Genomic DNA, 15,212 nt, shown 5'->3' with positions numbered 1-15,212 from the left:
TGCACATACTGATACAGAAAACAAAAAACATCTCTTCCTTGAATGTATACTTCCAGTGCAATTAAATTAATACTTAAATTTAAACTACATGCTTGCAGAGGTTGAAAAGCAATTATGTCATTAGGTTCTGATCTAGATCACAGGAAATACCATTTTACTCCACCCATATTGTTACAACATAAAAGTACTGATTTATCTTGGCTTTGAACAAAGTAACATAAAACTGACAAAATCTGTTGACGGAAACCATTCCATGCAAAATTTTATGTTACACAATAAACCTACACATACGCAAACACAGCATCCAATAAATCGCAAATATTTTCTTCATACTTCAAAACACGAGTTTAATACTTGCCAAGCAATTGTTTCTGCAGAAACTCATTAAACTTCATGAATTACCTCTAACACTCCTCCCTCCTCTAGTCTATTCTCTTCAAATTTATCTCAGAAATGTTGAGGTTAGGTATTAAGGGTATGTATCAGTGTGAATAAATCACTTTGATGTAGATTTAGCTATCTGGAACTCCTTCAGTTTTATTGGCGTTACAACAGACATTTACTTGCTTCAGATGTTAAAATATCAGCTTAAAGCAGATCAGTAGAAAACCAGGAGATAATACAAAAAAAAAAAAAAAAGGAAAAACAATTAAACCTTTAATTCCTTAAAAGCTTCAACAAGACAATAAATGAAGAGCGACCTCACAAAACCAAAAGAATGCCAAAATAAGCAAACAGTTCTGAGAAACTTCAGGGTTGAGGATGCTTCTTCTACATATAACATACAAGTTGAACAGTCATAATGAATTTTGGCCTCCACCAGCGTTACAGTTCTGTTCCAGCAATCTGTACAAGATTATTATGAACAAAGTAAGAATGGCTGGTGTGAGACACTTTATCAGAAAAAAACAAGTCACAATGATTAATTCCAGATTTACCAGTGGATCCAATATTGTATTGAAATCACCCACGTTCATCTGGAAAAGCCAAAAGCATAATGAAGGTGGGGGAGAACCATCTGCAAAAGCCAACCATGCAAACAAAATAATTAAAAGCTATCCTGTTACACTTCTTTTACAGCCACGAATGGAAAAAATACTAGGTTTTCCTGGAAATATTGCCTTGAAATAATTGACAAGTAAATGGCAATAAATATTTAATTCTTTTTCCAGGGCCTATTTTTCTGTTTGTTTTAAATGGTAAATGAAGGAGAAGAAAAACAAGTCAGGTATAATACTGTTATTACACAGTCACACGCAATTTCAGTATTACCTCAGTTACAAACAGGCTCTGAGCTTCCTTCTCTGCATTTTCAGGAACTGTTGAACGAATGTATCGACTCTGCCGCTGCAATAATGCTGTCTGATAAACAACAAAAGCAATTAATTAAACTTGCAATTAAAGGGAAGATGACACATTATGGTCACACTCAGTTATACCACTATAATGAAGAAAAGCTCAGCAGAAAACATCCTATGAGCATGCTGTTTCAGAATAGCCAGTTAGGGAGAATTTCCTTTCATTCAAGCAAATGTGTTCCTTCTTTCACAATAAGGGCAAGACTGGAACCAGTGAGAAATAGATGCCATAGGACAGTTTATTCCACTATATTGTCAACATGGGGAAGAAAATACTAGTAAAAAAAAATTCCACGATGACAACATAACTCCAACATTTTGAAGATAGACATTAAGGTAGTTATTACTACACATAAAAACTATTATTCAAGGAAGGTAATAAAACCACACCAAAATAAAAGAGTAGTTCAACTGCAGATCTCAAGTGACAAAAAATGAGACTAGCACTGTTTAACTTCAGGTTTAGAGAGAAGGTGTGGATCTCTGAAGTATACATACACTTCAACCTACTAAGTCAGAACCTATTCCTATCCTATGCCAGAATTCAGGGAGGCATAAAAAGGCTGCCAGAGAGCAGGAAATCTCTCTGTGACCATGAAATTCTGCTTCTCGGACCTGTGCTGAAGTAAGCCTTAGCATAGTTTACATTTGTAAATGAAAAAAAATGAAAACTTATCAAAATCTTCTGGACCACAAATGAAAATAACCACACAGCAATAGAACTTGTTTTGCACTATGTGGAAAGGAATCTCATAGCTTAAGCCATCAAAGGTGAACAAGAGGGTTTACACAGCCAGGGCCTGGAAGGGGGTTGTGGTCCCTCACCTGTTAGCTATACTCCACACATCCAGGAAGGATCAGATAAAAATGTGACAAGAAAAAGCTCCACATGTTATGTTGAAAAAGAAAGATAAGTACATTATCTTATCTCTGCTGAGAGTCTGATCCACAAGGTGATTATCTTGGTCATTACCAAAGCCTCACTCCATTAACTGGGGAGGGTATTTGAAGTACAAATATTCAACTACAGTGAATATTGTAAGGGGAAAAAAACCATCCCGTAGTCATGGTCAAGTCATTCATCTAGATCAGAGCACTAAAAAGCGACAATGCCAACTGCTTGGGTAGGAGAGGTAAGGAGGTACTAAAAGCAAATACCACAAACCCCAAAATATTTCATGGGACCAATAAATCTTGCAGACTACAGTTAAAAACCAAAAAAACAAAACTGCAAGAAGATATACATGTATATGCTAATTGCTTTTAAAAATGAAGTTATCTTAATTCTAGAAATAGCTTCAAACCATATTAAGTATTTGTTTTCACAAGCTATGGAAATAAAAACTTCTATTAAGAGTATTAAACTACCTTAAGAGCTAAAGGCCAGAATGTCTAGATACTCTTCCAATGCATTAGTCCGATATTTGATGAGAAATTATTTATATTTTATATAATATATAAATATTTATACTTTATAAAATACATAAATACATGCAGTATTTATCTATTTTCTACAAGCATACAGTTATACTGTACTTTCCTAAAAAAACATTATTTTAAGAAAAACCAGAGGCTAAGGTGGCATCTTACCAGGCACTTTTCATGGGAAATTCATGACCTCATCAATCAAATTTTAACACTGTAGCATAATTTGGTGAAATTGAATTAGGTAAACATACTTTTAAAACGTCTGCTGCTGTTATCCTGCTACACAACTATCAATACAACAGTAAGGGCTTTTTTCTAGTTGTTCACACATAAAAAGATTTTTATCTTAGTACTGTATCAATATCAGTGACAAAACAGAAGAATCTGACTTGTCAATTTTGCTCATATTCCTAATTGTCTTAATGCACCTACATCCTTCTCAGCTCATCCATCAGCTGCAGTAGTGCATCAAAGAGCCAGGAAATGCAATGAGTGAGGTATTGTGACTTAGAGAAAATTCCTAAAAATAATTACTTAAGCAACACCACAACATTTTAAAAGCAAGCATGCACATAAATAGAAATTATATTCCAAAAGAAAATTTAGGAAGGAAGGATTGTCTTCTCGACAAACTTCATTCACAACTACATTGGCTGAACTAGTCCATGGAAGTGAACTTTTCATCCCTCTGGGTTTGAGTGATCATTTGATTTATGGCAGCATCAGGAATTACAAAGCATTTGTCTCATGTTCTCAAAGAAAATTTAAAAACCCTCTCAATGACTCTGCTGTCAAAACTAAGGAAGGCCACTTTTAACACGAGCCAGGATTCACACACACTTACTGAGGCACGCACTTAACAGGCTCTTTTACTGACACAACTTTCTGATTGAGTCCCAGGGATTTAGGACGTGTTGAGGTTTCAGAACAGACCACAGCAGCAAGAACATTTCACCATGTCAACCAAGGAGTACTTGCTACTCAACACCTGATGGAATATGGATCGTGAACAAGGAGTGCAGACTGCAGTGGATATTCATTCTTTCTGTCCCAAAGTTGCATTTGCCAGTGAGGCTGTTACCACAGAGGCTCATGCTCAAGATGCAGAGACAGAAATTGTCCTAAAAGATTCAGTGGAAAAGATGGCAAGCTGTATGTGAGATCCTGACCTTAAAACAACCATGTGTCAGAGGTGACAACCTTTGTATGGGAAGTGTCAGATCCTTTGTATGGGAAGTGTCAGAACCTGTATTATAAAGTAATTTCCAATATAAATTGATTTAGAACAGTTGGCTAAATTTTGTGCTTCCTAAAATGAGGACACTACTTGGATATTTTTTTGCTTTTCCTCTATTGAAGATGTGCCTTCTCATAGAATGACCTGGATTTAGTTTTACTTCTGCAAAGTTGGCATAACATCTATTTTCAGAAGTACTTAACTCGCATTAAATAAAAGCTAAGAGCTTTAAGTGAAAGTATGTTAAATCCATATGGCTCAAACCCAAAAATAACAAAGGTGAAACAACGTCTAAGCCAAGCACCAAAATGCCTTCAAAATAACACTGCAATAACTTTGCAAAGACAAATTTAATATGGGTAGAAATGCACCAACATTTTATTTGCTACAAGCAAATTTAGCCTGTATTTGGATTATTTGACAGGCAAGGGGGAATGGATTCAAACTGAAAGAAGGCAGGTTTAAATTTAACAAGCTGTGGATGCTCCTTCCCTGGAGATGTTCAAGACCAGGCTGAATGGGGCTCTGAGCAACCTGGTCTAGTGAAAGGTGTTCCTGCCCGTGGCAGGGGGTTGGAACAAGATCTTTAAGGTCGCTTCCAACCAAAACACTTCTATGGTTCTATGATTTCCTTTAAAAATTGAGGTAGCACTCAAAAGTTAGGTATTTTAAAAGAAAATAAAAGGTATTTAGATAAAGGGTGACTTACTGCCAAGTACACACTTAGTACTGCTTTGGGTTAAGGTTTCTTTAAATAATTTACCCACTGTGCAGTTAACATAAACATCACCAATTTTGCAGTCACTGAGCATATGACTTTAATGTGACCACCACCACCATGAAGGTGGTCTGTTTTAAACTAATACTATTTAGTTACTAAGCCATTTAATTATTGAAAAAATTACTGAAATTTGGGTGAGAAATTTACAACAAGCCATGAAGAGGCACAAACTTGGATACAAGAGTATCCAATGGATATGGTCATTCAGTGTTACGAAGCAGATTTGTCACCCCAAGACAAGATTACTCTTCCCACTAAGAAGCTAGAAGAGGTATAGCCTCGAAGAACTAGCAGCATTGTGACTGTGAGTAGCAAGAACATTAATAGAGATGTTCCAATGGGCAGCAGAAAAGTGGTTGTTCTATCACCATAATTAACAAACACATTATATAGGCACCATAATGAAAACGAGGACAAAAGTGCAGCTAGAAATGAACAGGCTACAAAGCTTGAAGGTACTGCAAGTTTAGATACCCCACTTACTCAGAAATTCAGTGATGCCAACAGCAAAACAATGTCTCCAAACACAACATGACTGCCCCTACAAATTTGTTGAGAACAAAGTAGGGAGTAACCTGATAACTGAATTCAGTGTGGAAAACTCAGAGCTTGAGCTTGTGAAAAGCAGCTGAAAAATCTTCAAATGGTAAATTGAAAAAGACCCAATATATGGAGATGAAATTGCTGATTAAGAGCTCTTCTGGTAATTACAGAAAAGCAAATCTTGCTATTATTTAGATGTAATATCATGAAGAAAAAAAAAACTTGAAAGAAAAAATTACAAATCTATTCTTTTTTTATTTGAAGCTCTGCACAAAGCAGAACAGAAATCATGTTCTTCTGAAAAGTAAATTAACTGCTCCCAAACATATATAAAAAGAGAGAAACCATGTTTCATAACCTCAGCTAACCACAATTGGGACAATGGCAAATGCAGTTAAGTGGAAATCTGGAAAGGTTCCTGTAAGCAGATAGCTGGCTGAAGAACAATCCTTCAAACTTCAAAGTTTTCCAAGACTGGAGCATTTTCTGCTCCATCCTTGCTCAAATGTTTCTTTGGTAGTTGTTTGAGCTTAGAGCTACTTCTGACAGCATGCTTAGAGAACAGTCATTTCTGAACAGAAAAAGGTGAATTACTGTTGTTTTTTGTCCCCTTTCCCTCACTAGACAAATAATTTTCATCAGGAGGAAGAGGAGAAGAAAGCTATATGCCATCCAAAAATGCCAGTTGCTGTGCAAGTTTTAATTTCTGATAGGGACTAAAAATTCATATCAGTTCTCCTTTAACATCTAGCTTCTCACATCTATTAAATTAAATTTCAGTTATCTAACTGCACTACCTGAAAAAAAAAATCCAAATCAAGCACAAATATTTCTTTCCAATTTCTCTCTAAATAATTTAAACCTTAACAGAAATTCAAAGGTGGTATCATTAGTGGTGCTTCTTTGAAAATATGCTGCTTCTGTAATTTTCCAAGAATTATAGAAGTGATATCTAGTACTGAAAGCTAAGTATTTTGTGTGCCATTTTAAGTGTTAGTTCTAGGGCCATGCTGAACAAAATAGCCTTACTCTTAATGTCATTATAAATTAACACTGCTGGGCTTCCTTTCCAGGCAAGGCCTTTCTAGATTGTAATCAATTTAACTTAAGTGTGAGGAAGAACTTTGAAAGATAAAAACTGAATGCTCTAAAAGGAAATAGCTTGAACAGGTTTCTAGACAATGGTAGGCGCTTCCACCTATAAACAGTTCTAAGTACATTTACAGGTAGTTCTAAATGCTCTAGCTCACTATTTTAAATTCATCTTGAGGGAGATGAGGCCAGCATCAAACACTTGAGCCACAGCTTACCCAAGAGCTGCCCACACACTGAGTGACAGCCGCAAGTTAAGAAAGAAGAATTAAAAAAATATATCCGAAGCTGAATGACAAACATAGAAAATATGCCATGATTCAAATGATACTGGCAACTATATAATGACTCATGATTTCAAACCTGTAAATATGGCTATGGAAAACTGAACAGGGTTAAAAGGTTTAACTTAAAAATAAAAATAATAAGGGTTTTCTGTTCTCTGACTTGGGAATATTTTCTTAATACATTGAATGACACATTTAAATGCTTTGTGTTGTTGAAAACAAGCTAGATAGATCAAAGTAGGACTGAAGAGTCATGTGTACAGTAAAAATATTTGGATTAAGTTTGTGCCAGCAAGTCTTCCAAGAAAATAAAAGTTTGATAATGCAGTTTGATAGTACAAACTAGTCTTCATCTAAATCACGTATAAAATGAGACTCTTACCAAAAACTCTATAGAGGAAACCCAGAAAAGTTGTTCAGATATTATATTGATGAGGGATAAAGAAACAGAAAAACTGATTATGTTCCAAAATTGTGACTACTTGAAGGAAATCTTCTGATGTAACACACACTTTAATGACTGCCTTGATGAAAATCTGATCACAGAATCCAAACAAAGGATGACAAAAGACATTACAATTTATGACAAAATTCAGTCACTCCTTTTGAAGGATGAGACTGAGAACTACGGACTAGCTTCATTCATACAGGCCTGAGGATAAGAATTGCAGAAGGTCACTAGAAATAGCAGTTAAACACTTCAGACATACCCCAGACTGCTCAGACAAAATGCCTGAGGATACTCTTAATAGGTTTGTTTCTTCTCCATTGATAATTCAGAGCTGTTCACCGGAATGACCCTGATAAGTGAACTAGTCAATCAGGTAAGAGCACACTTAGCAGAAGTAACATGGATTCCTCTTGACCAGTGATACTGAAGAGACACACTACAGAAGGGGATTTTGGTGGCGTAGCCTATTCGTGCTTTTCAGTCCCAAAGCCAACACCTGGTGTAGGGTATCATCCTGAGTGATTCAGTATTTGAAAACTTGTATCAGTACAACTTCCTTTTCAAGAAGTCTTACTTCCATCCTATAAACTTTCACATGTGGCTGAGAACACATGAAGCCCAAATTACTCTCTAAATAACTGTACCTTCCCAAAACCCTAATTTTTTAGCTCAGAGTGGGAAGACTACAAGTAGAGTTATTCATCTAAGAATCAGTGAAAAAGAAGCCTTCAGACTGTACTTAAAAACAGAGTCCAGCTGCATTCAGGTAAATGCTTTAATAGGCTAGAGAGAATTCATTAAAAATTCAATGAGTAATTTATAGGACTTTAGATATCCTTCTGTAGAAATACACCAACTCATCATCAACTTTCTCCATGGTAAACAAACTCAGCTTCAGCTAGTTGGCTGACTAAAATTAATTTACAGACTGTTCAGATGTCTACACACTTTTCAAATACAGACATTTTGATTGCAGGTACAGGCATGTGGACAAGAGACCATCCTCACTATTTACTCCAACTCCAGTCTCTAAGATACTTGGTAGTTTTCCTAACTAGATATACAAGAAAAATATTTTTTTTAAGTGTACTTAAGTAAACTACTTATTTAGACAAACATGGGCATTTTTAAAAGTATAACAATATTATCACGAAGTTTGGTTAAGTTTGGCTTAATGGAGTCAAAACTGTTATGTAACGGGTATTTTGCCAGAACACAGTTTTGGCTGGGACCATGCAGCTAAGAGTAGCAGACCGCATTTGAACATGTTCATGTCCTTCACTACTAAGAATGGGGGGAAAAAAAAATCAGTTTAAGAATTAAGAAAACAGATGCTTTTTTTAAACCAACATCACATAATTTCCCACATCGGAAAGGGAGGGGAATATCTACAAGTGACTGATCATCTACTTCAAAAAGCAGTAAAACTGCTGACTTGCAGATATTACAATCTGGACAGATGAGGAAATTGTGCTATTTCTTCTGTACCTAAAAGAATAAATCGAGCAGGGTAATGGGACTCCTGGCAAAGACTCCGTGGGGATTTTTGAAGCTAAAGAGAGTTAAGAAACAAAGAAATAGGAAGTTATCACCTCACGACTAATACTGCTAAAAATCTGCAGCAAAAAAAACCCCAAAAAAACCGAAAAAACCCCACAACAAAAAACCAGGGTGGAATAAATTACCTGAAAGTCATCATAAGGGAACAGTAGCATCTCACGTAGAGGATCATTCAAAATCTGTGTTTTCCTCTGAACTATGACATTTTCATAGTCTATTGGTTCTATGAGCTTCGGTTTTGCCTAGGGGAAAAAAGAAAAAATGAAAATAAATGCAGGTATACTGAGGAACAATTACAGTTGTTGACTTATTTTAGAAGTTACTCTTTAAAAAAGACCGGAGGAATGATATTGCATCTACATCGAAAACATACAGTATTCAAAATGCAGACTTTGACATATTGTACCATATGGGGAAGTGCAAGTGACAATTAGAGAGACAAGCATGCTGATTGCCTCAGAACTATTGCACAAAACACAGTAACTCAGAGCTTATTAGCTTACTCACATATGTGTTCTCACTGCAAAAAAATTACAAAGAAATTACTAGTCTCTTATGTTGATGGTTGCCTTTGCTTGATACAGCCTAGAAAGCTCTGATCTGGGTTTAACAGGAATGAACCTTAGCTCAAATATAGAGCTTTGTTTTAATTCAGCAGTAACCAGCAGCAGGGGCAGGCTAATTGACATTCCTCCTTCTTTATATTTTTTTCAAAATTCCCATAGGCCATCTACTTCCCTCTTAATTGCACAAGTAGCTTTCCTCAGTAACTGTGCATTGATTCCACATTAAAACCCCTTTCCGCAGATGAGGCATTACAGCTGCCTGTGCACAATCAGACAGAGAAAAGCCTTCACCCTGCCAGGCACTCTGTTAAGTGGTCAGATGGCAAAGCAGGTTTAGACAGAGCTCTGAATGAGGCAGCTCTGCCATGGAGTGTGCAAATTAATGCAATGATGGGGTTACAATCCAGCTTGAACTTTCTGCAACTAAAATTGAGCATCACAGTACCAGACATAAAATTATAATTTTTTACAAGAGACTTTACAAATTACACTTTCTCAAGATCAGTGGTACTAATTTACAAGTATGATATATTAAAGATGTATTAAAAATAATTGTAGCAGAAGACAGCTTCTGTCATCATTATAGGTAAACTGACAAGACAAGCTTTATATATTGTTTTGCGTAACTCATGACAATAATCTTCCAAATTCTAGTTGTACTATACAGAACAAATATCTCTATCAATTACTGATATCAATCACTAGTATATTAACAATATTCCTGAGAAACTCTACAGGTGTTTTCTTCATCCAAAAGTGAATCAAATAATTTTTTTTTCAAGGAATTAGGAAAGCTTTGGTCAGAGAAAGTTTTCAGACTTAGTTCACAGGCTACTCAAAAGTTATTTGAGATTCCCTAACATGTACCACACAGTAGTTTTACTGGTAAGAAGAATGTGACAACATAACAAAGCATAACAGCTGCAGAGGCAAAAAAAGCAAAGTCTGGAAAATAAATCTACCAAAAATGATTAACAAAATGTAGCTTTGTCAAGAAAAATAGCCACCATTTACAATCACATGGGAAAGATTTACTAAAAGTTCATCAGCTATGTAACAACATACTCAGCACAGACCAGTACTTCTAGGAGTCATGATGGAAAATTATTATGTTGTGTTTGACATCTTTCTCCTCAGACAAGACAGAGAAGGGCTGTTCAGTTCACTCCATATTGTACTCTGACACATTTTGAGAGCTAATCACCTGAACCCCAGCCCCTGCGTCATCTTCTCCTGTCATTCATGAACAGGAGTTAGCACAAAGCCAAGAACTAACATCAGTGTCCGTCAGAAAAGGCTTAGGTTTATGCTCATGCACCCATCTGTAGCTGAAATGGTTGGGCAATTTAGCTCAGAAAAGCACAAGAGAAGCAGGCAAACACAACCTAAGAAAAGATTACATTTTCTCTAATGTACTAATTATACAAAATATTGTGGTTGCAAGTTTGCATTTGAGTGTTCAGACTGCTGCAGTGAATCCCAACCTAATGAAATGGTGTGCTCCAACCAAGCACCTACTTCACCCAAGTATTTGAAACATTTCCTACATATTGACACTACAAAATTACCCCTTCACAAAATTTCAGGTTGAGCAGCCCCCCTCTAACAGATTGTCATAACCAGTTCTGATTCCAAACAAATTACAGTAACTTCACCTACCCTCTCCAACTCTTCACTAAGGCAATAATGGTCCATTACAAATTTTCTTCCTTAAGCACAGAGATAACAGAATACAAAGAACACTTCAAACTCTGGTCTATAAATGAAGTACAAGGTAACACATCAGTCAGAAAACAAAATACTCTTTGCTCACCTTTCTCTCATTTTCACTGTAACAGGTCTCTCTCTACTTATCCAGGCAAGCAAGATGCCCACCTGCCAACTACTGAGTTTGAGCTCTTATGCAATATACTCTTCCTTAAGTTAAACCAAGGTCTGGAGACTACTAGAGTAATATGGCCCAGTCACTTCTTTTGGTCAAGTTTGCCTTTCCCATTCCTTCTCAAGAAGGAATTATACACAACATGCTACGGTGACAGGTTGGTTTGAGAGTAGTGCAGGATGACTGACCTCTAGGAGAAACAAAAATAAATACTGCAAATTAAACTGTGCCTAAAAAATGACCAGCAGAGAAGGACCATTTGATTTGTGTATACAATCAGTCTCTTCAGTTAGCTTAAAAGATTTGGCTTCACAATTGGCTTAAACTAATTAAAAGCAGGGCTGACACTAGAAGGACCCGTCCCCTCTCTCATGGCACGTTTCTGAGCCTTCTCACACTAAGACCAGCAACAGAGCCAGAGCTGTTGTGACAGATTAGGAGGTGACCTGGCTTGAGAGAGTTCCTTCCAACCAAGGACCTTCCAGTCAGATTGTGTCTGAAATACTGATCAGATGGCAGTGTGACCACTTGTGGCAATCTGGGGAGCTTTTTGAAGGAAAGAATAAACATACGCATGATCAATACTATCAAAAAGCGCACATACCAGGACATCTACTATCTGAACTATCAAGTGGATAGACACACAGCCCCAATTCCACAGCCTGATAGCAAGGGAAAGCTGTCATCACAAATGGGTAATGGATTTTTACACAGTGCTGCACATGATCAGCATTCTCATCCACTTCTCCCTGGTGCTGAAGAGCTACATCTATCCTCCTGTTAATTCTCTTGGGAAGGTGATAGGTAAAGACTGGAAGAAAGCTAGTTCTGGCTTCTCTCATTTTACAAGCAAAATCAGAGGAAAAGGATTACTTTTAGAGTATAAATGTAACTAAAGTTATTTCATGGGCATGCAAACACACACACACACACACACACACACACACACACACACTTGTCTAGCACAGCTAACTCAAAACCTAAAGATGCAGCTTTAAAAAACATCCAATTAATTGCAAATGCCTCTCTCTCCTTGCAGTCACAAAAATGGTTCACCACAACTATAAAATTTGTGAAAAGGAATCTCAGAAGAATATGAGCTTTGCTTAGATTTTGTTTGCTTGCTGTAAACACAAGGTCGAAAAAAAAAATCCTTCCTCAAGAAAAGCTTTTAAAGAATCTAAAGCTCACTGTAGCTGAGGTCTTGAATACAGACCTCTCCTATTTAATCAGTGAGGTACTTGATTTGCAGAAATATCATTTATGTAAAAATTAATGAAGAATGTGCTCCCTCAGGTTCCTCCTAAATGTTACTCATTTCTTTCTTAGTCATTTGTCAGATTCAAAAGGAAGAGGATGTTTTATCAGTTTGGACCAGATATGAAAAAAGAAAACAATAAACAACACACTGATACTGGCATTTAGCCAGACATAAAACAGTGCAAGGAAGCAGATTCTCTCTCAGGCTCTTCTACATTAAAAAAAAAAATCTGGTCTAGTATTTCATGTAATATAAAAGAAAATATGTTGGGTAGTTACAGGATTGTTAAATAGGATTTATGAACCAGCTGACACAGATAAAACTCAGCCCAGTTAAAACTGCAACATCAAGTTTATAGGCACTAAAACTCAGCCTTTCCAATAAGGCTTAATTTTTCCTATTAATTTGCAGCCAACAACATTTTTATTTCTGTAATCTAGGAAAATGCTAAGAGCATAGGGTTTCATGGGCTCCTGGTCTCGAGCCAACCAATGCTATATTTGTTGAAAGATAAAAGAGCAAATTATCTGCCATACCACTTTGGGTTTTGCCTGAGTATGGAAAGCATGGAAACTTATCAGAAATAAGAAGTATTTCAAAACAGCAGTCATGACACCCACACGGTAAGCATTTTAATCTGTCAGAATACAGTTTATATATTAGGACAAGCAGCATCAAAATTCATCAGATAAAATAAATTTTAAGCTAAGAGTTCAGTGATTGCCTACATTACATACTACAGAAAAAAACCCACAGTACATGTTTCTCTTGCATGCTTAAATTGAGATAACTGTTATTGTCCAATTCTCTTCTCAGAAAACAAAAGATGGTAAGGCTAAGCGCACTGAATGTTGTTAGCCTCCTGCTACAAAACATTATTTACCTTATAAAAACATGTTTGGCATATACACCTGCAAATTAACAAGTTCCCATAAGGAGTAAAATGGAGCTACAGGCACTAGCAGGAAGCAGGATACAAACAGATGAATAGGTGTTATGTATTTCTTAATAGTGGCCTGAGGCAAGCCACTGTGGACATACAAAAAGATTATTTAATACTAAACATGGGTAACAGCTCCCTGTATCTTACTGTCCCACAATAAACATAAAATAAATTGCCCAGGTCGAGGTTTTAAAAATTAATTCAAGAAATTATATGTATCCTAGAGCTCACTTTTAACTATTGCATTTTATACTGACAGCAAGTTTCCAAGCAGAAAGATGAACTCCAAATGATCCAACTTCCCAGAAACATCATCTATTTTGATACGCAGTTACTACCTCTGACTATCAAAATGCAGCTGGACAGCAGGCATACTCATCCAGTAACTTCTACAACAGCTAGCACAACAGCACTTCATCCCAAGCAGGGTTTCAAGGCACCACCTGGAAAATCTAAATGCTTTTTCCATGGGCTCTTCTTGCTTTTAACCTCAAGAGCAAAGTTACGACACAATCTAATTCAAATCACAGGGACACAAGACAGCACACATATTGACATACTGGCACTGAAAGCAGCAGATAACTCTTTCTGTAAACTTACCCACCTAACCAGGAAAAGTTAATTCAGGCACAGCATTCAACCAAATAACATTGTTTCAATAACACATGGGATGCTTCCAGTTATAAATACCTAGTCCCCTCAATACTCCGAAAGACTCTCAGTGAACTACATTTAAAATAATTAAATGAATACGACATAAATGAATATGACAAAAAACCTGTTGCTTCCTGACAGCTGATTCGATCTGATCTTTATAAAGAATACTTATTGAGTGCTAGGCAAATCACATCCTAATTGCACAAAAGGAATACATCCACACCTGAAAGAATGTTTTAGACAACAGTCGATAAGAGGTATTACTAGAGTAAACCAGAAGCCTACTGTTTCACATGCTTTTGAGGATTGCTATCTAATGCAATTCCCAGGTTTTTAACCCAAGAAACAAGAAATTCTGCTGTTTAGAATTCATTACAGCAACTAGCAACTTTGTCAGTCTTAGTTATTACCATACTGTACTCTTCACCAATGACAGGATACCTACCTTCACTGCGCCAGTAAAAATGTAGTGCAACATCACAGCCCAGTGAAATAAAAATGGACCCAAATGTCAATGTGAAATGAAACATAATGCCTTACTTTTTGCTTTCTGCTTGGCAGCATACTTGCTGCAGGTTACTTGCACCACTTCATCTAGCTTTCCTCAATAACTAGACAAAAGGGATCTATAATTATGCTATATATACACTTTTGTGTGTATATACATATATATAAACAGATTAATACCAAAATAGCAACTGAAATGACACTGAAGACATTTTTATGTGACCTTTGTAAAACCTAAATGTTCTTCCCTTTAAATATTGACCTTTGTGTTGAATGCATGCACTTCATCTAAAAATGAAAAAAGGAGAGCAAACACTGGAGGTATATTATTTCACAAACATTAAATTAAATAGTATTTGAAAAATTACAAGGAGGTACTTCATAAATGGTGATAAGTAAACACAGTATTGTTTTATACTTTTTTTCTTCTTAAGTAAGTACATGTGCCTTGCTGATTAGCCGCAGTACCCTAAGTATCTGCAGAAATACTAATATCCTCTCTGAGCATTCATGGGGGAATAAAAACAATTCTAAATAAAGTTAAACAGTCCAAAGGCAGGAAAGCACACACAAGATTAGCTCATATTGTACTGATGAAAATCTGGACCAGAAATCAGAACACACCCATCCAAAAAAACCCCATGTTTTACTAACAACTC

General features: G+C 36.3%; 1 protein-coding gene across 22 annotated transcripts in view; it reads right to left on the bottom strand.

The window, feature by feature from the left end:
- DOCK9 (dedicator of cytokinesis 9) overlaps positions 1–15,212 on the bottom strand; it is a 116,882-nt gene that overhangs the window by 68,264 nt on the left and 33,406 nt on the right. For all 22 annotated transcript variants that reach the window (XM_042043205.1, XM_042043310.1, XM_042043328.1 and 19 more), the window contains exons 2-3: positions 8,863–8,979; positions 1,273–1,362 (exon numbers count right to left, since the gene is read on the bottom strand). In XM_042043205.1, the coding sequence (XP_041899139.1) occupies positions 1,273–1,362; positions 8,863–8,979 (207 nt within the window). The remainder of the gene's footprint in view (positions 1–1,272; positions 1,363–8,862; positions 8,980–15,212) is intronic.

This window comes from Corvus kubaryi, unplaced genomic scaffold, assembly GCF_017639235.1.
Source record: "Corvus kubaryi isolate FWS band 111438036 unplaced genomic scaffold, C.kubaryi_AGA036_p1.0 133, whole genome shotgun sequence".
NCBI lineage: Eukaryota > Metazoa > Chordata > Aves > Passeriformes > Corvidae > Corvus > Corvus kubaryi.
This window is presented reverse-complemented; position numbering and strand designations above follow the sequence as displayed.